This window comes from Oncorhynchus gorbuscha, linkage group LG23 (genome assembly GCF_021184085.1).
Source record: "Oncorhynchus gorbuscha isolate QuinsamMale2020 ecotype Even-year linkage group LG23, OgorEven_v1.0, whole genome shotgun sequence".
NCBI lineage: Eukaryota > Metazoa > Chordata > Actinopteri > Salmoniformes > Salmonidae > Oncorhynchus > Oncorhynchus gorbuscha.
Window position 1 is genome coordinate 5974576 of NC_060195.1, and position 24144 is coordinate 5998719.

The window sequence follows — 24144 nt, forward strand, 5'->3', positions numbered from 1 at the left end:
TTATACCCAACAATACCATGAGTATCCAGAGGGAGACTCCCCAACAATACCATGAGTATCCAGAGGGAGATTATACCCAACAATACCACGAGTATTTTACATTTATTTAACTAGGCAAGTCAGTTCAGAACAAATTATTATTTTCAATGACAGCCTAGGAACAGTGGGTTAACTGCCTGTTCAGGGGCAGAACGACAGATTTGTACCTTGTCAGCTCGGGGGTTTGAACTTGCAACCTTCCGGTTACTAGTCCAACGCTCTAACCACTAGGCTACCCTGCCGCCCCAATATTCTGCAGTGCTGTTATACTGACAGAAAGGGGGAAGTTATAGGCAAGAGAACCATGTATACAGCATGTATCATTCAGCATACCATGTATGTTACCAGCAGGAAAATAAATAGTAGAAAGCACAAGTCATAAAGCCAACTTCCATGTGTCACAGCATTCTACAACCTAAGGGGCTCAACTGAAGCTTTCCCCAGGTGAGCAACACTTGAGAGAGAAAATAGATCCGACCAAAAGGAAGGCAACATACCCGTTGAGAATGAGGGTTGTCCGGCTCCTGCCATCCTCCACTGGCTGAAGTGAAGACGCACAAAAAATATATATAATAGTCCTCCATAAAACACCTAACAAGTCAATCACACAACAGACACATAGGCTACTAGTCAAGTACATGATAAGGGACACATCTCTACTCAGAGTAACAACTCCAAACAAAGTTCCATACATACAGATATGAATTAGTTTAGCATTTGAAACCATTCTAACACAGCCTATTAACGAGTCAGTCCCATATATCTCCGCCTCATTACCAGTGCAGGGGGCTCTTCATTCAATAGCTTAGTAATTACGATCACTAGCAAGGTTTGCTATTTGATTTGGTTGTAGCTACTTCTCACACTCACCCAGCTACAGAATCGTTGGCCATGCCTAACACTGGCCCAATATAAAAAAAAAAAAGTAAATAGTCAATAGTTCAAGATTACCCAACAAAATACCATGAGGTGACTCTCATCATCAACAGTAAGGTAGGCCTGCCTGTCACTCACCCACAGACTTGTCAGCCATGCCCACATCTCTGGATGTCCAGCGACAGAAGCCACAGGCCAGGTAGTAGGCCTTCTTCATGGTCGTCTTGCTGGGGTCGTCGGGAAGAGGGGCTGGGATGTTGGTTGGCCGGGTGGACAGGGTGTGCATGCAGCACGGGCAGTCGAAGCAGTTGGCACACCTGGGGCACGACGAGGAAGAAGGTACAGCTAGTTATAAACACTACCTTTGTTCTTCAACCGGGGTAAACAATCGCAGTACTCTAACCCAATGCTAGCTTTTATGGCTTTCCTTTATTTAACCAGGCAAGTCAGTTAAAGAACAAATTCTTATTTACAATGACAGCCAACCGGAGAACAGTGGGTTAACTGTCTTGTTCAGGGGCAGAAGGACAAATTTTCACCTTGCCAGCTCGGGGATTTGATCCAGCAACCCTTTGGTTACTGGCCCAACACTAACCACTAGGCTACCTGCCGCCCCTACACTCTAACCACTAGGCTACCTGCCACCCCTACACTCTAACCACTAGGCTACCTGCCACCCCTACACTCTAACCACTAGGCTACCTGCCACCCCTACACTCAAACCACTAGGCTACCTGCCGCCCCTACACTCTAACCACTTGGCTACCTGCCGCCAATACACTCTAACCACTAGGCTACCTGCCACCCCTACACTCTAACCACTAGGCTACGTGCCACCCCTACACTCTAACCACTAGGCTACCCTGCCACCTCTACACTAACCACTAGGCTACACCTAACTTTAATGTAACCTTCAACCCCATCGAGTTACATAGAATAGTAATGGGGGACAAATCTTGACGATATATCATATAGTTTTGACAATATCGCAGTATAATTTTTGTACCTACACCAAAACTGCTGCATTTTTTTCTTCATAATAGGGAGACAATTTGTTTTTAACATTTTAATTTCCACGACTGATCAAAACTATTTTTCTCCTGGCTCTCTATGTCCCTCTGCAGCAGACATACGGTGAGCAATATGTTAGGAAGATCGAACCGCAATAAAATCTCAGTATCGAATCGCATACATATGGAATTGTGAGAATTGTAAGAAACGCCATTACATCGTGATAATATCGTGATAATATCATATTACATCGTGATAATATCGTGATAATATCGTATTACATTGTGATAATATCGTGATAATATCGTATTACATCGTGATAATATCGTGATAATATCGTATTGCATCGTGATAAGCATCGTGATAATATTGCATCGTGATAATATCGTATTGCATCGTGATAATATCGTATTACATCGTGATATCGCATCGTGATAATATCGTATTACATCGTGATAAGCATCGTGATAATATTGCATCGTGATAATATCGTATTGCATCGTGATAAGCATCGTGATAATATTGCATCGTGATAATATCGTATTGCATCGTGATAAGCATCGTGATATCGCATCGTGATAATATCGCATTGCATCGTGATAATATCGTATTGCATCGTGATAAGCATCGTGATAATATCGTATTGCATCGTGATAATATCGCATCGTGATAATATCGTATTGCATCGTGATAAGCATCGTGATAATATCGCATCGTGATAATATCGTATTGCATCGTGATAAGCATCGTGATAATATCGTATTGCATCGTGATAAGCATCGTGATAATATCGTATTGCATCGTGATAAGCATCGTGATAATATCGTATTGCATCGTGATAATATCGCATCGTGATAATATCGTATTGTGATAATATCGTATTGCATCGTGATAAGCATCGTGATAATATCGCATCGTGATAATATCGTATTGCATCGTGATAAGCATCGTGATAATATCGTATTGTGATAATATCGTATTGCATCGTGATAAGCATCGTGATAATATCGTATTGCATCGTGATAATATCATATTGTGATAATATCGTATTGCATCGTGATAAGCATCGTGATAATATCGTATTGTGATAATATCGTATTGCATCGTGATAAGCATCGTGATAATATCATATTGTGAGGTCCCTGGCAATTCCCCAGCCCTAATATAGAATATAAACATTAATAATAGATAACCCTGAGCTAAACCTTAACCTCTATGCCTAACCTGAAGTTTTCGTTCAGCTGGTTGCATATCCTCTTCCTAGAACAAAACAGAGAGCTGGGAAATGTAGTCTGGATGCAGTGAGAAGTCATGCAGTGAATATTGTCCATGGCTACACGGTAAAGAATAGGTCTATGCCATAGACCGTATATAGCAGGTCTACGCCGATGCTCAGTTGCAAATATTTCCCACCTGTTCTTCTTCAGCTTTGCCTCCGCTGAAGGCATATTCTCCAGGCAGCTCGGACAGTAATGGGAGTCCACCTAGAAACCAAACAGAGGCAGCATTCAACCATGTGGAAATACATGAATGTGCATGGCTATATTCAATTCAATTCAATTCAAGGGCTTTATTGGCATGGGAAACATGTGTTAACATTGCCAAAGCAAGTGAGGTAGACAACATACAAAGTGAATATATAAAGTGAAAAACAACAAAAATTAACAGTAAACATTACACATACAACAGTTTCAAAACAGTAAAGACATTACAAATGTCATATATATATATATATATATATACAATGTACAAATAGTTAAAGGACACAAGATAAAATAAATAAGCATAAATATGGGTTGTATTTACAATGGTGTTTGTTCTTCACTGGTTGCCCTTTTCTCGTGGCAACAGGTCACAAATCTATATCCCTCGAAGCTAGCTAGTAGTTATAACTGCAGATAGTAATTATGTTTCAGATACTGGTCCAAGCTTCAGTAATAAAAGTGTGAGTTTCTGTGGGCAATGGGTCACTGTCCGTTGTGTGGCTGTGTAAAATAAGATTCAAAGCTGTCTGACGTGGCACGTATCAAAATAGATGATAACTAGATAGTTATAACAACAACAAAAAATGGTTAGCTAGATACCTAAATAAGATATGTGGTCACTCGTGTCTGGGTGTGGTGATGAATAGGGAACATTAGCCAGCTAACAGCAGACTAGCTAACTAGGAGGTTTATCAAACAGTTGTTAGGTTTTAGTTGTATTTCCAGTGGGAATTTGTGTCACTGTTAATTGGAGAAAAAAGAAGCTCATAAGTGAACACCGACCAAAAATAAAACACTTGTATTGATTATGTTGCTAAGCCTTAATCTTAGGTTGCTTGATAAACGTACACTATTATGAACGTAGGGCGGAAGTAAAGACGACAACGGCCAATCAGACCACAGGGTTGTTGAATACATTTTGATTGACGTGCGGTATGACAAATACATAATTTGTGTTGTATGGGGGGGGGGGGGCTGGACTAAATTGACCAAATTCTCCAAAATCTCTAACGTTAGCTATATAGACATCTCTATGACAACAATAGCTAAATTAGCCACGGTAATGTTAACATACCTCGTGAGACACACATTCTAAGGAACACAATTCACTGCAATACCGGCAAAAATAAAGTGTAGACAACGACGAGCGGATTTTTTTCTCTCCGTGAACAAGGTAGAGAACCCTGTCGGGTTGCAGAAGAGACGCCATCTTTGACTGAATCGTCTTTGGCCGTCATCGTCACCCAGTGTTTTTTTTTTTTTTTTGTCGTTGACTCGACGACGCCCCCTGGTGGTGCGTTGTGATTTAGTGGACATTTCGCTGAGGTGCAGTTTAATTTGTAAACCAGCAGGGGGCAGATTTGCCCGCCAATGCCTCGAGATGTCATGTTTTGTGTTGTTGCGATGGTTACCACCAACCCATCATCAAAGACAGGAAATCGCGGTTATTTCAATTTATTGTGTTTGTGGTGTCTTAAGTTTTTGCTAACACACCTAAATGTAAAACAAAAATAAGTTACCGGTGGGTGCAATGCGTAGTAGGATAGTTTACAAACTAGTTATTTTTTGCTAAATTTACAAACAAATTCTTTTTTTTTTTTTGCGCGAAAACATTCACGTTAGCATGCTAGGCTAACTGTTGTGACTTTGGCTCTTTCTGAGGCTGTAAGTTAGCAAAAGTTGAAGATGGAGCTTCGCAGGAAATCTGGTCGAGTTGTGATGCAAGTCAGAAGGTCGACCCGTCTCAGGAAAAATAACAGCACGTTTTTAGAGGTGGGTGAATTAAAAAAAAAAATGTTGTTTGTTGAATTGAGTGAGTTAGCTTTTCCGCCTTCCTCTTCTCTCTTCCTCATCCGACTTGTTCATAGCCACGTAGCTAACCAGGTTTGGCACTGGAGAGTGACAAGAGCTGCCGATAAAACTCCTGGTAAGTTTAACTACCAAGCTAACACATTTTTTTATTTTTTTATCCTTGAATATACATTCAAAAGTTTAGGTGGATCACTATACTTAGACGTCAGGTTTGAAAACTCGCTCATAGTTTCTCTTTTCCGAGTTTCTGTTTTTGTCAGACTGGTCTCATAGACTAGACGTAACATCGTAAACGAAAGCTACATCAAATGAGTATGATTATGTTTGTTTAATTAACGAGGGTTTAATTAAAGATGGAAGGTTATTTGAGGTTAAAGCGATAGGACGATGGGTGGGTGTGTGTATATAACGCGGAAGTGGAGCTATCCGAAAGGTTGCTGTTTCGAATCCCAGCACAGACAATTGGAAGTTTTATTAAGCAACTTTTAGCAACTGACATTACTTTTTTGTTGTTGTTTTTTTGTTACTTTTTAACTACTTAGCATGTTAGCTAAAGCCCTTTCCCTACCCGTAACTCCTAGAGCTAATTTAAGCCATCTAACTTTAGTTAGCGTTAGCCTCTTAGCTAACGTTAGCCACAACAAATACGTAGCATATCATACGTTTTGCCAATTCGGGAACATATATTGTATGTTTTGGCAACTCGTAACATATACAAAATGGATGATGGACATCCACAATATACTACAATAGCATAGAACAGGGGTACTTAAGTAGAAGAGAAGGTCCGGTCATAAAATGTCCTAGGTGGCAAAAGTCCATATGGAGTTTTAAAAACAAATTTCCCACAATTCTACATATTTTGCATGTTTTTAAAAGCTACGCATTCTTATGTGTCCTTTATATGATAACTGTGGTCGAAGCCCGGCTTAGTAAAAAATAAATAATACATTTATTTTTCTGTACCCCACGGTCCATGTTGACCCTTGTCTGGATCCAGTCCGTAGTCTGACAGTTGGCCCATAGGACATCCACAAATTAACACATCCCATAGGAAAACGTAACACGTCACACTAAATGGAGTGGTCTCGGATTTCACATGCATCGTTTATACAAGATGCTCAGAACACATTGGTTGTATTCGTTGGAACTAGGAGTTTGCAGCAGGGTCATGTGCAAAATCGACCACGGAACTTGATTGTGTGACTCGTTCTAGGATACAGAAGAGTTTCAGGACCAAGCTATGATGGATGATGATCAATCTCCCGCCCTGTCAGACGATGACGTCACCACGACGCGGTCTGAGGACTCCCACCCGGACGTGATGGTAGGTTTTAACAGTACACCTATGGTTTTGTTTTCTTTTTCTTTTGCCATATACACAACTTGGCATTGCCCTGTATCAAATCAAATGTATTTATAAAGCCCTTCGTACATCAGCTGGATATCTCAAAGTGCCTAAAACCCCCAAACAGCAAGCAATGCAGGTGTAGAAGCCCGTATAATTTAGCCTACTCCTCACAGGAAATGAAACCATTTTACAGCTCTATGATGACTGTCTTGATTTAACGATTGATTGACGATATTAATGACGATTGATTTCTTACTGTTTGCATTAAAGAAAGCAGAAGTGGAGACACTTTTTAAAAACGTTGGCCTTGTCCCGTATGATTTACTCCTCACGGGAAAGGAAATCATGAATGTCTTTTTCGTATGTATTGATAATTTCCTTTCTGTTACTTTGCATTTGATGAAACTAGATGGGACACTGTGAAATGATTCATTTGACATTAAAAGACTTGTACGTTGCGCTCGCCCCTCTCACTTTTTATTATCTACGATCTCTTCAAATTATTCACACACACCTTGCAACAAGCAACCTAAGATTCGTGTTTTTTTTTCCAGTTTAAATTTTTTTTTTTTTTTTTTTTTAAATCTGACATTCTCTCCATTCCTGACCCCGGGGGGGGAATTCTTTTTTGTTGTTGTAAAACAGGGAGCTAAGAATTGGACTGTAATGTTGAACCGGTTAGACCAAGAGGAAGACTCTGAGAAGAAAGAGGATGAAGAAAAAGAAGACTCGCGAAAAACTGGGAAACAACAACATGCGTCTCGAATTCCTGCTTTTCACAAAACATTAGCCAAAAAACGCCCCACCACCACCAGCAGCAGCAGCAGCACCACCACCACCACCAGCAGCAGCAGCAGCAGCAGTCAACGCTCAGATACACCTGCCTCATCTATTCCCAGCAAAGAGTCTTCTAACCAGGCAGCTTTAACCATTGCAGCTTCAACAAGCAGCAGTGGAGAGATGTCAAGATCAAAACTGCCCAATATTAGAGAAACAGGTCTCCCTCTTCCTACAGTCCGTCTACATAAACTCAACCCTCAGACCCTGGCTCATGCTGTTAGCTCCTCAGAGCAAAGCCCCAGCTCTCTGGATGTTACTCCACCCGAGGGGGATCAGGAGCAGCTCCACCCCATGACGGCAACCCCCAGACCGGCCCTCAGGGCTGAAGCAGGGGACTACGATGACCCGGGAGAACCACTTCATACCACTGGAGCTGCACAAAAGGCGACGGAGGAAGAGTTTGAGGCTGACGTTAGAATGGATGGCGGCGACGTCCCTTCTGGTCATGCCGAAAAGGAATCCCTAGAGACGGATGAAGGTGAGGAAGATGAGACCGATCTGAATCAGCCTGATGATGATGATGATGATGATGTAGAAACAGCCTATGAGGAAACTCCCTGTCAGGCTGAAGCCATGGAGATTGAGTTTCTGTTAGAAGAGGATGGAGATGGGTTGGACTCCTCCCCATTGCTGGAGGAGAAGGAGCTTGAGAAGCTCAGTGTTGAGACTGAGAGCTTCAGTGAATCAGAGGTTGTTCGTGAGAATCAAGACAAGTCTGCCAACAAGGAGAAGGCTTCTGGGAAATGGTCAAAAACCCTAGAGGATACAACAGTCGCTGATACCGCAGTCCCCTCTAACAGAGCAGTGCCTCGGAGAACAGCTAAACCCAGTCAGTCAAACAAGGTGAGGTGTCTAGATACCAGTTCTTTCTCTTGATATTACCCATCTTGGTATGCCACACCACAAGCATCAGCTGTATTGTATTGATTTTATCTGCAATTGTACATTTCCTTTGTCTTGCTTTGTTTTGATTGTAGGCTATGCACAGAGTCGCAGACACAATGACCCCATGGAGATTGATAATGACTATCTTAATGACAGAAACGTCTCAGCAGCCTGATCTTAATGACAGAAACGTCTCAGCAGCCTGATCTTAATGACAGAAACGTCTCAGCAGCCTGATCTTAATGACAGAAACGTCTCAGCAGCCTGATCTTAATGACAGAAACGTCTTAGCAGCCTGACCTTAAAGACAGAAACGTCTTAGCAGCCTGATCTTAATGACAGAAACGTCTTAGCAGCCTGATCTTAATGACAGAAACGTCTTAGTAGCCTGACCTTAATAACGTACAATCGTCTTAGCAGCCTGATCTTAATGACAGAAACGTCTTAGTAGCCTGATCTTAATGACAGAAACGTCTCAGCAGCCTGATCTTAATGACAGAAACGTCTCAGTGACGTACAAACGTCTTAGCAGCCTGATCTTAATGACAGAAACGTCTCAGTGACGTACAAACGTCTTAGCAGCCTGACCTTAATGACGTACAAACGTCTTAGCAGCCTGACCTTAAAGACAGAAACGTCTTAGCAGCCTGACCTTAAAGACAGAAACGTCTTAGCAGCCTGACCTTAAAGACAGAAACGTCTTAGCAGCCTGACCTTAAAGACAGAAACGTCTTAGCAGCCTGATCTTAATGACAGAAACGTCTTAGCAGCCTGATCTTAATGACAGAAACCTCTTAGTAGCCTGACCTTAATGACAGAAACGTCTCAGCAGCCTGATCTTAATGACCTACAGACAATCCCTTCTTGTAATAGTTCACATTCTGTTCTCTTTCTCATGTTTTAAATCTCACTCTTAAATTTGTAGACGTCATGGTGCTGGAGCTTTGCACTATTCTGCCTTTTCCCCTCCACTCTGCTTGTGATTGGAGGATTCGGTCAACACGTGTGGCACTATGGGATGCCTCTGTCGGTGTCACAGTTGATGGGACAGTTGGAGCTGCACTGGCTGGAGGGACTGTGGGTTCCACACGAGCCTTGTACCTCAGATTGTCGGTAAGAAAAGAAGTGTGACAACAAGATCAATTGTAACATATTTTATTTGACCCTTCACTAAATCTATTCACATGTTTGTATATGTAATTTATAAGTAATTAATTGTTTCACGGCTTTTGGTGGATGTTGGGACGGCTCTAGATTTTTGGGGGGAAAATATTAAGTGCACTGCTTTGGACCAGAACCATTTGGGGTCATTTTGGATGTACCCTATGGGTGGTTCTGGTAAGAAGCAGAGCACATTCTAGGGAATAGGGTGGCGTTTTGGGACACAGTCCATGGGTTTGTTACCGTTGGCATCATCTACCACATTGACGTCGTCATAGAGATGTCTAATCTCTTAAAGAGCGACTGCTTTTAAAAAGCAACAAATCCCTTTGAGAAAGACCTGTAATGGCATTGATATGAGCCAGAAGCCGCTATTCTAGTTGTTACAATTGACTACAACGTGTAAAAGGATCAGTTTGGTCAGTATGTCAGTCTCGTCTAAAACGGAGCTCGTAACATCCATGCGTCACAACGGGTAAATGAAGGTTTGGTTTTGATTTGACGATGTCCACTTGCCCACTGTGTTAAACTCGTAATGACACAACGACAAGGTTCCAGTTTACCAACGTTTACTAAACTCCATTAGCACTCAGGCCAGGTTCATCAACAACGAGTCTGCTGCGCAGGCGTACTAATAACAGAGCGATAGCCCCCGGTAATAACAGAGCGATAGCCCCCCCGGCAATAACAGAGCGATAGCCCCCCCCGGCAATAACAGAGCGATAGCCCCCCCGGCAATAACGGAGCGATAGCCCCCGGCAATAACGGAGCGATAGCCCCCGGCAATAACAGAGCGATAGCCCCCCCGGCAATAACGGAGCAGTAACAGAGCGATAGCCCCCGGCAATAACAGAGCGATAGCCCCCGGCAATAACAGAGCGATAGCCCCCCGGCAATAACGGAGCCCCCCCCCGGCAATAACAGAGCGATAGCCCCCGGCAATAACGGAATAGCCCCGGCAGGAGCGATAGCCCCCCCGGCAATAACAGAGCGATAGCCCCGGCAATAACGGAGCGATAGCCCCCGGCAATAACGGAGCGATAGCCCCGCCCGGCAATAACGGAGCGATAGCCCCCCCGGCAATAAGCCCCCGGCAATAACGGAGCGATAGCCCCCCCAGCAATAACGGAGCGATAGCCCCCGGCAATAACGGAGCCCCCCCAGCAATAACGGAGCGATAGCCCCCGGAAATAACGGAGCGATAGCCCCCGGTAATAACAGAGCGATAGCCCCGGTAATAACAGAGCGATAGCCCCCGGCAATAACGGAGCGATAGCCCCCCGGCAATAACGGAGCGATAGCCCCCGGCAATAACGGAGCGATAGCCCCCCCGGCAATAACGGAGCGATAGCCCCACCGGCAATAACGGAGCGATAGCCCCCCGGCAATAACGGAGTGATAGCCCCCGGCAATAACGGAGCGATAGCCCCCCCGGCAATAACGGAGCGATAGCCCCCAGCAATAACGGAGCGATAGCCCCCCCCCGGCAATAACGGAGCGATAGCCCCCGGTAATAACAGAGCGATAGCCCCCCCGGCAATAACAGAGCGATAGCCCCCGGCAATAACGGAGCGATAGCCCCCAGCAATAACGAGCGATAGCCCCCCGCAATAACGGAGCGATAGCCCCCAGCAATAACGGAGCGATAGCCCCCGGCAATAACGGAGCGATAGCCCCGGTACAGAGCGATAGCCCCCGGTAATAACAGAGCGATAGCCCCCCGGAAATAACAGAGCGATAGCCCCCCGCAATAACGGAGCGATAGCCCCCCGGCAATAACGGAGCAATAGCCCCCCCCCGGCAATAACGGAGCGATAGCCCCCCGGCAATAACGGAGCGATAGCCCCCGGCAATAACGGAGCGATAGCCCCCGGCAATAACGGAGCGATAGCCCCCAATAACGGAGCGATAGCCGCCGCCCCCCCCCCGGCAATAACGGAGCGATAGCCCCCGGCAATAACGGAGCGATAGCCCCCGGCAATAACGGAGCGATAGCCCCCGGCAATAACGGAGCGATAGCCCCGGTAATAACAGAGCGATAGCCCCCGGCAATAACGGAGCGATAGCCCCCCCCCCCGGCAATAACGGAGCGATAGCCCCCGGCAATAACGGAGCGATAGGCCCCCCCCCGGCAATAACGGAGCGATAGCCCCCCGGCAATAACGGAGCGATAGCCCCCGGCAATAACGGAGCGATAGCCCCCGGCAATAACGGAGCGATAGCCCCCCGGCAATAACGGAGCGATAGCCCCCGGCAATAACGGAGCGATAGCCCCCCAGCAATAACGGAGCGATAGCCCCCCCGGCAATAACGGAGCGATAGCCCCGGTAATAACAGCGATAGCCCCCGGCAATAACGGAGAGCGATAGCCCCCCGGCAATAACGGAGCGATAGCCCCCCCGGCAATAACGGAGCGATAGCCCCGGTAATAACAGAGCGATAGCCCCCGGCAATAACGGAGCGATAGCCCCCAGCAATAACGGAGCGATAGCCCCCCCGGCAATAACGGAGCGATAGCCCCCGGCAATAACGGAGCGATAGCCCCCGGCAATAACGGAGCGATAGCCCCCGGCAATAACGGATAGCGATAGCCCCGGCAATAACGGAGCGATAGCCCCCCGGCAATAACGGAGCGATAGCCCCCGGTAATAACAGAGCGATAGCCCCCGGTAATAACAGAGCGATAGCCCCCCGGTAATAACAGCGATAGCCCCCGGCAATAACGGAGCGATAGCCCCCCCCAATAACAAAGCGATAGCCCCCCGGCAATAACGGAGCGATAGCCCCCGGCAATAACGGAGCGATAGCCCCCAGCAATAACGGAGCGATAGCCCCCAGCAATAACGGAGCGATAGCCCCCCGGCAATAACGGAGCGATAGCCCCCGGCAATAACGGAGCGATAGCCCCCGGCAATAACGGAGCGATAGCCCCCCCGGCAATAACGGAGCGATAGCCCCGGCAATAACGGAGCGATAGCCCCCCAGCAATAACGGAGCCCCCCAGCAATAACGGAGCGATAGCCCCCAGCAATAACGGAGCGATAGCCCCCCGGCAATAACGGAGCGATAGCCCCCGGTAATAACAGAGCGATAGCCCCCGGCAATAACGGAGCGATAGCCCCCCCCGGCAATAACGGAGCGATAGCCCCCCCCGGCAATAACGGAGCGATAGCCCCCCCGGCAATAACGGAGCGATAGCCCCGGCAATAACGGAGCGATAGCCCCCCCGGCAATAACGGAGCGATAGCCCCCGGCAATAACAAAGCGATAGCCCCCGGCAATAACGGAGCGATAGCCCCGGCAATAACAGAGCGATAGCCCCCGGTAATAACCCCCCGGTAATAACAGAGCGATAGCCCCCGGTAATAACAGAGCGATAGCCCCCGGTAATAACAGAGCGATAGCCCCCGGTAATAACGGAGCGATAGCCCCCCCGGCAATAACGCCCCCCCGGCAATAACGGAGCGATAGCCCCCCGGCAATAACGGAGCGATAGCCCCCGGCAATAACGGAGCGATAGCCCCCGGCAATAACGGAGCGATAGCCCCCGGTAATAACAGAGCGATAGCCCCCCGGCAATAACGGAGCGATAGCCCCCCGGCAATAACGGAGCGATAGCCCCCAGCAATAACGGAGCGATAGCCCCCGGCAATAACAGAGCGATAGCCCCCCGGCAATAACGGAGCGATAGCCCCCGGCAATAACATAGCCCCGGTAATAACGGAGCGACAGCCCCCGGTAATAACAGAGCGATAGCCCCCGGTAATAACAGAGCGAGCCCCCGGTATAGCCCCCGGTAATAACAGAGCGATAGCCCCCGGTAATAACGGAGCGATAGCCCCCCGGCAATAACGGAGCGATAGCCCCCCGGCAATAACGGAGCGATAGCCCCCGGCAATAGAGAGATAGCCCCCGGCAATAACGGAGCGATAGCCCCCGGCAATAACGGAGCGATAGCCCCCCGGCAATAACGGAGCGATAGCCCCGGCAATAACGGAGCGATAGCCCCCAGCAATAACGGAGCGATAGCCCCCCGGTAGCAATAACGGAGCGATAGCCCCCCCGGCAATAACGGAGCGATAGCCCCCGGTAATAACAGAGCGATAGCCCCGGCAATAACGGAGCCCCGCCCCGGCAATAACAGAGCGATAGCCCCGGCAATAACAGCCGGCAATAACGGAGCGATAGCCCCCGGCAATAACGGAGCGATAGCCCCCCGGCAATAACGGAGCGATAGCCCCCCGGCAATAACGGAGCGATAGCCCCCGGCAATAACAGAGCGATAGCCCCCCCGGCAATAACAGAGCGATAGCCCCCGGTAATAACAGAGCGATAGCCCCCGGCAATAACAGAGCGATAGCCCCCCCGGTAATAACAGAGCGATAGCCCCCGGTAATAACAGAGCGATAGCCCCCCCCGGCAATAACGGAGCGATAGCCCCCCCGGCAATAACGGAGCGATAGCCCCTCCCCGGCAATAACGGAGCGATAGCCCCCCCGGCAATAACAGAGTGATAGCCCCCCCGGCAATAACAGAGCGATAGCCCTCCCCGGCAATAACGGAGCGATAGCCCCCCGGCAATAACGGAGCGATATAACCCCCCCCAGCAGAGTGATAGCCCCCGGTAATAACAGAGCCCCCCAGCAATAACGGAGCGATAGCCCCCGGCAATAATAACCCCCCCCCGAATAACGGAGCGATAGCCCCCCCGGCAATAACGGAGCGATAGCCCCCGGCAATAACGGAGCGATAGCCCCCGGCAATAACAGAGCGATAGCCCCCGGTAATAACAGAGCGATAGCCCCCCCGGCAATAACAGAGTGATAGCCCCCCCGGCAATAACGGAGCGATAGGCCCCCCCGGCAATAACAGAGCGATAGCCCCCGGCAATAACAGAGTGATAGCCCCCGGCAATAACGGAGCGGGAGCGATAGCCCCCCCCGGCAATAACGGAGCGATAGCCCCCGGCAATAACAGAGCCCCCCCGATAGCCCCCCGGCAATAACAGAGCGATAGCCCCCGGCAATAACGGAGCGATAGCCCCCCCGGCAATAACGGAGCGATAGCCCCCCCGGCAATAACAGAATAACGGAGCGATAGCCCCCGGCAATAACGATAGCCCCCGGCAATAACCGATAGCCCCCCGGCAATAACGGAGCGAAGCCCCCGGCAACAGAGCGATAGCCCCCCAATAACGGAGCGATAAATAACAGAGCGATAGCCCCCGGCAATAACAGAGCGATAGCCCTCCGGTAATAACAGAGTGATAGCCCTCCGGCAATAACAGAGCCCCCCGGAGCGATAGCCCCGGCAATAACGGATAGCCCTCCGGCAATAACAGAGTGATAGCCCCCCGGTAATAACAGAGCGATAGCCCCCGGCAATAACAGAGTGATAGCCCCCGGCAATAACAGAGAGCGATAGCCCCCCCCGGTAATAACGGAGCGATAGCCCCCCGGCAATAACGGAGCGATAGCCCCCGGCAATAACAGAGCGATAGCCCCCGGCAATAACAGAGTGATAGCCCCCGGTAATAACAGAGTGATAGCCCCCGGCAATAACAGGAGCGATAGCCCCCCGGCAATAACAGAGCGATAGCCCCCGGTAATAACAGAGCGATAGCCCCCCGGCAATAACAGAGCGATAGCCCCCGGTAATAACAGAGCGATAGCCCTCCGGTAATAACAGAGTGATAGCCCCCGGCAATAACAGAGCGATAGCCCCCGGCAATAACAGAGCCCCTCCGGTAACAGAGCGATAGCCCCCGGCAATAACAGAGTGATAGCCCTCCGGTAATAACAGAGTGATAGCCCCCCCCCCCGGTAATAACAGAGTGATAGCCCCCGGTAATAACAGAGTGATAGCCCTCCGGTAATAACAGAGTGATAGCCCCCGGCAATAACCCCCGGCAATAACAGCGATAGCCCTCCGGCAATAACAGGAGCAATAGCCCTCCGGCAATAACAGAGTGATAGCCCCCGGTAATAACAGAGTGATAGCCCTCCGGTAATAACAGAGTGATAGCCCTCCGGTAATAACAGAGTGATAGCCCTCCGGAGCGATAATAACAGAGTGATAGCCCTCCGGTAATAACAGAGTGATAGCCCTCCGGTAATAACAGAGTGATAGCCCTCCGGTAATAACAGAGTGATAGCCCTCCGGTAATAACAGAGTGATAGCCCTCCGGTAATAACAGAGTGATAGCCCTCCGGTAATAGCCCCCGGCAATAACAGAGTGATAGCCCTCCGGTAATAACAGAGTGATAGCCCTCCAATAACAGAGCGATAGCCCTCCGGCAATAACAGAGTGATAGCCCTCCGGCAATAACAGAGTGATAGCCCTCCGGCAATAACAGAGTGATAGCCCTCCGGCAATAACAGAGTGATAGCCCTCCGGTAATAACAGAGTGATAGCCCTCCGGTAATAACAGAGTGATAGCCCTCCGGTAATAACAGAGTGATAGCCCTCCGGTAATAACAGAGTGATAGCCCTCCGGTAATAACAGAGTGATAGCCCTCCGGTATAACAGAGTGATAGCCCTCCGGTAATAACAGAGTGATAGCCCTCCGGTAATAACAGAGTGATAGCCCTCCGGTAATAACAGAGTGATAGCCCTCCGGTAATAACAGAGTGATAGCCCTCCGGTAATAACAGAGTGATAGCCCTCCGGTAATAACAGAGTGATAGCCCTCCGGTAATAACAGAGTGATAGCCCTCCGGTAATAACAGAGTGATAGCCCTCCGGTAATAACAGAGTGATAGCCCTCCGGTAATAACAGAGTGATAGCCCTCCGGTAATAACAGAGTGATAGCCCTCCGGTAATAACAGAGTGATAGCCCTCCGGTAATAACAGAGTGATAGCCCTCCGGTAATAACAGAGTGATAGCCCTCCGGTAATAACAGAGTGATAGCCCTCCGGTAATAACAGAGTGATAGCCCTCCGGTAATAACAGAGTGATAGCCCTCCGGTAATAACAGAGTGGTAATAGCCCTCCGGTAATAACAGAGTGATAGCCCTCCGGTAATAACAGCCCTCCGGTAATAACAGAGTGATAGCCCTCCGGTAATAACAGAGTGATAGCCCTCCGGTAATAACAGAGTGATAGCCCTCCGGTAATAACAGAGTGATAGCCCTCCGGTAATAACAGAGTGATAGCCCTCCGGTAATAACAGAGAGAGAGCCCTCCGGTAATAACAGAGAGAGAGCCCTCCGGTAATAACAGAGAGAGAGCCCTCCGGTAATAACAGAGAGAGAGCCCTCCGGTAATAACAGAGTGATAGCCCTCCGGTAATAACAGAGTGATAGCCCTCCGGTAATAACAGAGTGATAGCCCTCCGGTAATAACAGAGTGATAGCCCTCCGGTAATAACAGAGAGATAGCCCTCCGGTAATAACAGAGTGATAGCCCTCCGGTAATAACAGAGTGAGAGCCCTCCGGTAATAACAGAGTGAAGCCCTCCGGTAATAATAACAGAGTGAATAGCCCTCCGGTAATAACAGAGTGAGAGCCCTCCGGTAATAACAGAGTGATAGCCCTCCGGTAATAACAGAGTGATAGCCCTCCGGTAATAACAGAGTGATAGCCCAGAGAGATCCGGTAATAACAGAGTCCGATAGCCCTCCGGTAATAACAGAGTGATAGCCCTCCGGTAATAACAGAGTGATAGCCCTCCGGTAATAACAGAGTGATAGCCCTCCGGTAATAACAGAGTGATAGCCCTCCGGTAATAACAGAGTCCGATAGCCCCTCCGGTAATAACAGAGAGATAGCCCTCCGGTAATAACAGAGCGATAGCCCTCCGGTAATAACAGAGTGATAGCCCTCCGGTAATAACAGAGTGATAGCCCTCCGGTAATAACAGAGTGATAGCCCTCCGGTAATAACAGAGTGATAGCCCTCCGGTAATAACAGAGTGATAGCCCTCCGGTAATAACAGAGTGATAGCCCTCCGGTAATAACAGAGTGATAGCCCTCCGGTAATAACAGAGTGATAGCCCTCCGGTAATAACAGAGTGATAGCCCTCCGGTAATAACAGAGTGATAGCCCTCCGGTAATAACAGAGTGATAGCCCTCCGGTAATAACAGAGTGATAGCCCTCCGGTAATAACAGAGTGATAGCCCTCCGGAGTAAGCCCTAACAACAGAGTGATAGCCCTCCGGTAATAACAGAGTGATAGCCCTCCGGTAATAACAGAGTGATAGCCCTCCGGTAATAACAGAGTGATAGCCCCCGGTAATAACAGAGTGATAGCCCCCGGTAATAACAGAGTGATAGCCCTCCGGTAATAACAGAGTGATAGCCCTCCGGTAATAAAAGAGCGATAGCCCTCCGGTAATAACAGAGCGATAGCCCTCCGGTAATAACAGAGCGATAGCCCTCCGGTAATAACAGAGCGATAGCCCTCCGGTAATAACAGGGCGATAGCCCTCCGGTAATAACAGGGGATAGCCCCCGAACAGAGTAGCCCTCCGGTAATAACATGGCGATAGCCCTCCGGTAATAACATGGCGATAGACGGGAAGTAGATAATAACATGGCTATAGACGGGAAGTAGATGATAACATGGCTATAGACGGAAGTAGATGATAACATGGCTATAGACAAGGTGAAGTAGATGATAACATGGCTATAACCAGGCAAGTAGATGATAAAATAGAAAGTAGATGATAACATGGCTATAGAGGAAAATGATAACATGGCTATAGACGGGAAGTAGATGATAACATGGCTATAGACGGGAAGTAGATGATAACATGGCTATAGACGGGAAGTAGATGATAACATGGCTATAGACGGGAAGTAGATGATAACATGGCTATAGACGGGAAGTAGATGATAACATGGCTATAGACGGAAGTAGATAATAACATGGCTATAGACAGGAAGTAGATAATAACATGGCTATAGACAGGAAGTAGATAATAACATGGCTATAGACAGGAAGTAGATAATAACATGGCTATAGACCGGAAGTAGATAATAACATGGCTATAGACAGGAAGTAGATAATAACATGGCTATAGACAGGAAGTAGATGATAACATGGCTATAGACAGGAAGTAGATAATAACATGGCTATAGACAGGAAGTAGATAATAACATGGCTGTAGACAGGAAGTAGATAATAACATGGCTATAGTGTGTAGCCCTAATATAATTGAATTGCTCTTCTCTAATCAGTGTGAGCCTGGTGGAAAGCATCCCTGAAGGCCTCTTCTACCCACTGGATTCCTCGTCCCTGCCAAGCATTTCTGATACATGGACGAACCTACTGACCAGGGCCAACAGCTCTGTGGACATAGCTGCCTTCTACTTTACCCTCCGAGACACTGACCTGGGATTCACAGAGCCTAGTGCTGCACAGGTAGGAGAATACTGCCCCGAGACTCACAGAGCCTAGTGCTGCACAGGTAGGAGAACAATGCCTTGAGACTCACAGAGCCTAGTGCTGCACAGGTAGGAGAACACTGCCCTGAGACTCACAGAGCCTAGTGCTGCACAGGTAGTAGAATACTGCCCTGAGACTCACTGAGCCTAGTGCTGCCCAGGTAGGAGAATACTGCCCTGAGACTCACAGAGCCTAGTGCTGCACAGGTAGAACACTGCCCTGAGACTCAGAGCCTAGTGCTGCCCAGGTAGGAGAATACTGCCCTGAGACTCACTGAGCCTAGTGCTGCACAGGTAGAACACTGCCCTGAGACTCACAGAGCCTAGTGCTGTACAGGTAGGAATACTGCCCTGAGACTCACAGAGCCTAGTGCTGTACAGGTAGGAGGATACTGCCCTGAGACTCACAGAGCCTAGTGCTGTACAGGTAGGAGGATACTGCCCTGAGACTCACAGAGCCTAGTGCTGTACAGGTAGGAGGATACTGCCCTGAGACTCACAGAGCCTAGTGCTGCACAGGTAGAACACTGCCCTGAGACTCACAGAGCCTAGTGCTGTACAGGTAGGAGGATACTGCCCTGAGACTCACAGAGCCTAGTGCTGTACAGGTAGGAGGATACTGCCCTGAGACTCACTGAGCCTAGTGCTGCACAGGTAGGAGGAGAAAAAGATTGATTTGTATTTTTAACATGTTTTGGGGGTTTACCATTTAATTATAAAATATACATCTAAATTTAAAGGAAAACATTTTAATCTATTTTGTGTTTTGGTGATAATATACAAATGAATCACACAATCATCATAAAATCTCAAATGACTTCCCCAATTCCAAGTGTACCGGTGGGTGTTTAGGATAGCTGTACCGGTGGGTGTTTAGGATAGCTGTACCGGTGGGTGTTTAGGATAGCTGTACCGGTGGGTGTTAAGGATAGCTGTACCGGTGGGTGTTAAGGATAGCTGTACCGGTGGGTGTTTAGGATAGCTGTACCGGTGGGTGTTTAGGATAGCTGTACCGGTGGGTGTTTAGGATAGCTGTACCGGTGGGTGTTTAGGATAGCTGTACCGGTGGGTGTTTAGGATAGCTGTACCGGTGGGTGTTTAGGATAGCTGTACCGGTGGGTGTTTAGGATAGCTGTACCGGTGGGTGTTTAGGATAGCTGTACCGGTGGGTGTTAAGGATAGCTGTACCGGTGGGTGTTAAGGATAGCTGTACCGGTGGGTGTTTAGGATAGCTGTACCGGTGGGTGTTAAGGATAGCTGTACCGGTGGGTGTTTAGGATAGCTGTACCGGTGGGTGTTTAGGATAGCTGTACCGGTGGGTGTTTAGGATAGCTGTACCGGTGGGTGTTAAGGATAGCTGTACCGGTGGGTGTTAAGGATAGCTGTACCGGTGGGTGTTTAGGATAGCTGTACCGGTGGGTGTTTAGGATAGCTGTACCGGTGGGTGTTAAGGATAGCTGTACCGGTGGGTGTTAAGGATAGCTGTACCTGTGTGTGTGTGTGTGTGTGTGTGTGTGTGTGTGTGTGTGTGTGTGTGTGTGTGTGTGTGTGTGTGTGTGTGTGTGTTTTATTTAATGTGTTGTCACTTTGACCTGTATGTGGTTTTTTTTTACAGGGTAAACAGGTCTTCAAGCAGCTGATGGAACTGGAAGCAAAAGGAGTGAAACTTCAGATTGCTGTTAATGGTCCTCAGAATGAGAATCGAGACACGGCTGATTTAGCCAGAACGGGTACATGCAGCTACTTGCACAGCTGTCACCACATCTGTCACCACATCTGTCACCACATCTGGCCCTTCTTTTTGTTCTTCAGGTTATGCATGTATTCTGTAAATGACTAGCAAATGGACTGATGTGGTTGTCTATCCCACCTTAGTTGACTGATATGTGGTTGTCTATCCCACCTTAGTTGACTGATATGTGGTTGTCTATTCTGCCTTAGTTGACTGAAATGTGGTTGTCTATTCTACCTTAGTTGACTGAAATGTGGTTGTCTATTCTACCTTAGTTGACTGATATGTGGTTGTCTATCCTACCTTAGTTGACTGATATGTGGTTGTCTATTCTACCTTAGTTGACTGAAATGTGGTTGTCTATTCTACCTTAGTTGACTGATATGTGGTTGTCTGTCCTACCTTAGTTGACTGATATGTGGTTTTCTGTCCTACCTTAGTTGACTGTCTAACCTCCTGCTTGGTTTTTGTGTCCAGGTGCAGAGGTACGGGAGGTGGATCTCCAGTCAGTGACGGGAGGTATCGTCCACACCAAGCTGTGGGTCGTGGATCAGAAACACCTCTACCTGGGCAGTGCCAACATGGACTGGCGGTCCCTCACACAGGTATTTCCTAAAGTACTGATATAAAATACCGTCCTCACTAGTTCATTTATTTTGATTTTTATATAGAAAACATCGTCTGACCTGTTGAAAACTGATTAAACAGCATTTAAACAATTAATATGTCTCATTATATATCAATGCATTGATTGATCGATGATTGATTGATTTCACGATTGATTGATCACCTCAGGTGAAGGAGGTGGGAGTTTCAATTGAGGACTGCAGCTGCCTGGCACAGGATGCGTCAAGGTTATTCGGGGTGTACTGGAACATCGGTGCTCAAAAAAATGGCTCCCTACCCCCCTTCTGGCCTGCCCGATACTCTGCCCTCTCTAGCTCCAAGCACCCCTTAAATCTCAAACTCAATGGAGTCCCTGCACGAGTATATCTCTCTGTGAGTTGGATCTTGTCCTTTTTTTCCTGCGTTCCAAATGGCAACGTGTATCCCTACATAGTGCACTACTTTTGAACAGAGCCCTATTCCCTACATAGCGCACTACTTTTGAACAGAGCCCTATTCCCTACATAGCGCACTACTTTTGAACAGAGCCCTATTCCCTACATAGCGCACTACTTTTGAACAGAGCCCTATTCCCTACATAGCGCACTACTTTTGAACAGAGCCCTATTCCCTACATAGTACACTACTTTTGAACAGAGCCCTATTCCCTACATAGTACACTACTTTTGAACAGAGCCCTATTCCCTACATAGTGCACTACTTTTGAACAGAAAAAAATGGTGTTCTTTGAGATGCCGTCTTTGTCTAAATAACCCTTTCCACTCATATTTTGCATAATGCTACTGAATGTTTGTTTTAACTAACTGTCCTATTGTTTCAGAGCGCTCCACCCCAGATATCAGCTTATGGACGTTCCGACGATCTATCCACCATCCTCTCTGTCATCGCAGACGCCCAGAAATATGTCCACATCTCAGTCATGGACTATCTTCCGCTGTCCCAGTTCACTGAGCCACTCAGGTGACTGTCCGTACTCGGCTGAATCCTAACTTCGGCTGAATCCTAACTTCGGCTGAATCCTAACTTCGGCTGAATCCTAACTTCGGCTGAATCCTAACTTCGGCTGAATCCTAACTTCGGCTGAATCCTAACTTCGGCTGAATCCTAACTTCGGCTGAATCCTAACTTCGGCTGAATCCTAACTTCCACTTGAGTAGAATTTTCTCACCTCTCCCCCATTGACTTCAGTGCCGGAGTGAAAATTCAACTTAAGTGGAAGTTAAGATTCACTCCTTAAATCATTCTCTGACTTTGTATCCGATTTTATTCATGAAGACGTTTTATTGGATATATGTTGTGCATATGTTTTAAACGTCTAACCAATCAGGTCCATTTCTGTATTAGGTTCTGGCCTGCGATTGACTCGGCCATACGGGCAGCAGCGTGTACTAGAGGGGTAGAGGTCAACCTACTAGTGAGCTGCTGGTCACACTCTCCAGGCTCCATGTTCCTCTTTCTACAGTCCCTGACTGTCCTCAACAGACCTCCCCTGGGATGCAACGTCAATGTGGTACGTTTGCTGTTTTAATTTCTCTCCTTTTTTAAAATGTTTTAAAAGCCATAAAAATACTTGTAGACAGCTAAAGCAAGTACACAATTTTCTTCAGGAAATGTACCTTTTTTTGTTTTCCTTCTAGTTTTTGCATTCGGTTGTTGTCACTCATGTCCTATTTCCATGATGTGTCCTACAGAAAGTGTTTGAGGTGCCTTCGACAGCAGAGCAGAAAAAGATCCCTTTCTCAAGAGTGAACCATGCCAAGTACATGGTGACCGACCGAGTCGTCTATATTGGTACTGTACATCACAATCACTAATCGTTGGACAAAATGTCCGTTGCTTTTATGGATTTGATTCTGCTGCAAAACCAAAAGTCTACTGTTTATTTATTTATTTTTTTGACAATATAAACATTACATTGCACGTAGCATTCTGTTGTACACAGAAATGTTTTGGAACTGCCATAAAATTACACTAACTTGTATCTTGTATTGTGTGATCACAGGAACGTCCAACTGGTCAGAGAACTATTTCACCCACACTGCAGGTATCGGGCTGGTGGTGAACCAGACCGGTTCTGTGGTGGGACAGGGCCAGAGGAGTTTACAGGTCCAGCTACAGGAAGTGTTCCTCAGGGACTGGACATCTCAATACGCCCGGATCCTTTCCAATGACGATGTCAAACACTGTGGTAGATGATGCTAACGGCGATGACTCAGGGCTTCATCCCAAATGGCACCCTATTCCCTATCTAGTGCACTACTTTTGACCAGAGAAAATAGTGCACTATAATGTAGAGAATAGGGTGGGTGCCATTTTGGGACACAGAACCATATTAGTTTTAGATAATTGTTTTGGCATATACTTTCACTGGCTCTCAGAATGCTGCCTATCATAATAAGAGCATGCGCTTACCTTGCATTGCTTAGTTGTTTTTTTTAAACCACTCCCATTTGACAATTCTGTTGTTACATGCAGCATTTGACTGTATATATTTGCAAATTTTTGGTGAAAACATATTTTCTACTTGAGTGATTTGCTGTATCTTTGTTTTCCCCCTTTCTGAATGGAAGTGTCAATATTGAATCAATCTTGAAGTTCTGTTTTTGATGAATTTCTTTTGCTTTGACTGACTGAGGCTGTCAGTGACTCAAGGCATGTGTTGTCTATAAAGGAAAAGACTGATGACCTTTGTCATGCCAGGTGCATTTTTGTGTTATGTCATATGTTTATACAGTTTTTCAACCAAATATGTTTCAACTTCATTCTTATTCTTGAAATTAAATATTTGTTATTATTTTTAAGCCAACAAATCGTTGTCTTTTATCACAATCAGTGATCACATTATTGGGACCAAAAAAGCTCATGTGTTCATGATCCAGTCTGTTTTAAGGTGATGAAAGCTACACAGGGCTTTTATTTTGAAATCCGACGTC

General features: G+C 47.2%; 2 protein-coding genes across 8 annotated transcripts in view; one reads left to right on the top strand and one right to left on the bottom strand.

The window, feature by feature from the left end:
* Positions 1–5448, bottom strand: part of LOC124010535 (dynactin subunit 4-like) — an 18593-nt gene extending 13145 nt beyond the window's left edge. For 2 of the 6 annotated variants that reach the window (XM_046323060.1, XM_046323059.1), the window contains exons 1-5: positions 4486–5448; positions 3340–3410; positions 3151–3186; positions 1054–1232; positions 537–580 (exon numbers count right to left, since the gene is read on the bottom strand). In XM_046323060.1, coding sequence (XP_046179016.1) covers positions 537–580; positions 1054–1232; positions 3151–3186; positions 3340–3410; positions 4486–4620 — 465 coding nt within the window. In that variant the 5' untranslated portion in view covers positions 4621–5448. Of the gene's footprint in view, positions 1–536; positions 581–1053; positions 1233–3150; positions 3187–3339; positions 3411–3732; positions 4309–4485 lie in introns of those variants that run through there. The other 4 variants (XM_046323062.1, XM_046323061.1, XM_046323063.1 and 1 more) reach the window with 3 other exon arrangements.
* On the top strand, positions 4769–24012 carry pld7 (phospholipase D family, member 7). 2 transcript variants are annotated; one of them, XM_046323058.1, is made up of 13 exons: positions 4770–5183; positions 5279–5337; positions 6439–6549; positions 7219–8256; positions 9224–9411; positions 18646–18829; positions 20468–20582; positions 21062–21189; positions 21380–21583; positions 22032–22171; positions 22556–22721; positions 22903–23002; positions 23214–24012. In XM_046323058.1, exons 3-13 carry the CDS (start codon positions 6466–6468, stop codon positions 23405–23407), a joined length of 2541 nt encoding a protein of 846 aa, XP_046179014.1. In that variant the 5' UTR covers positions 4770–5183; positions 5279–5337; positions 6439–6465; the 3' UTR covers positions 23408–24012. The 2 variants fall into 2 exon arrangements, with proteins under 2 accessions (XP_046179013.1, XP_046179014.1); XM_046323057.1 differs by lacking the exon at positions 5279–5337 and having other exon boundaries at positions 4769–5183.
* The last annotated feature ends 132 nt before the right edge of the window (positions 24013–24144 follow it).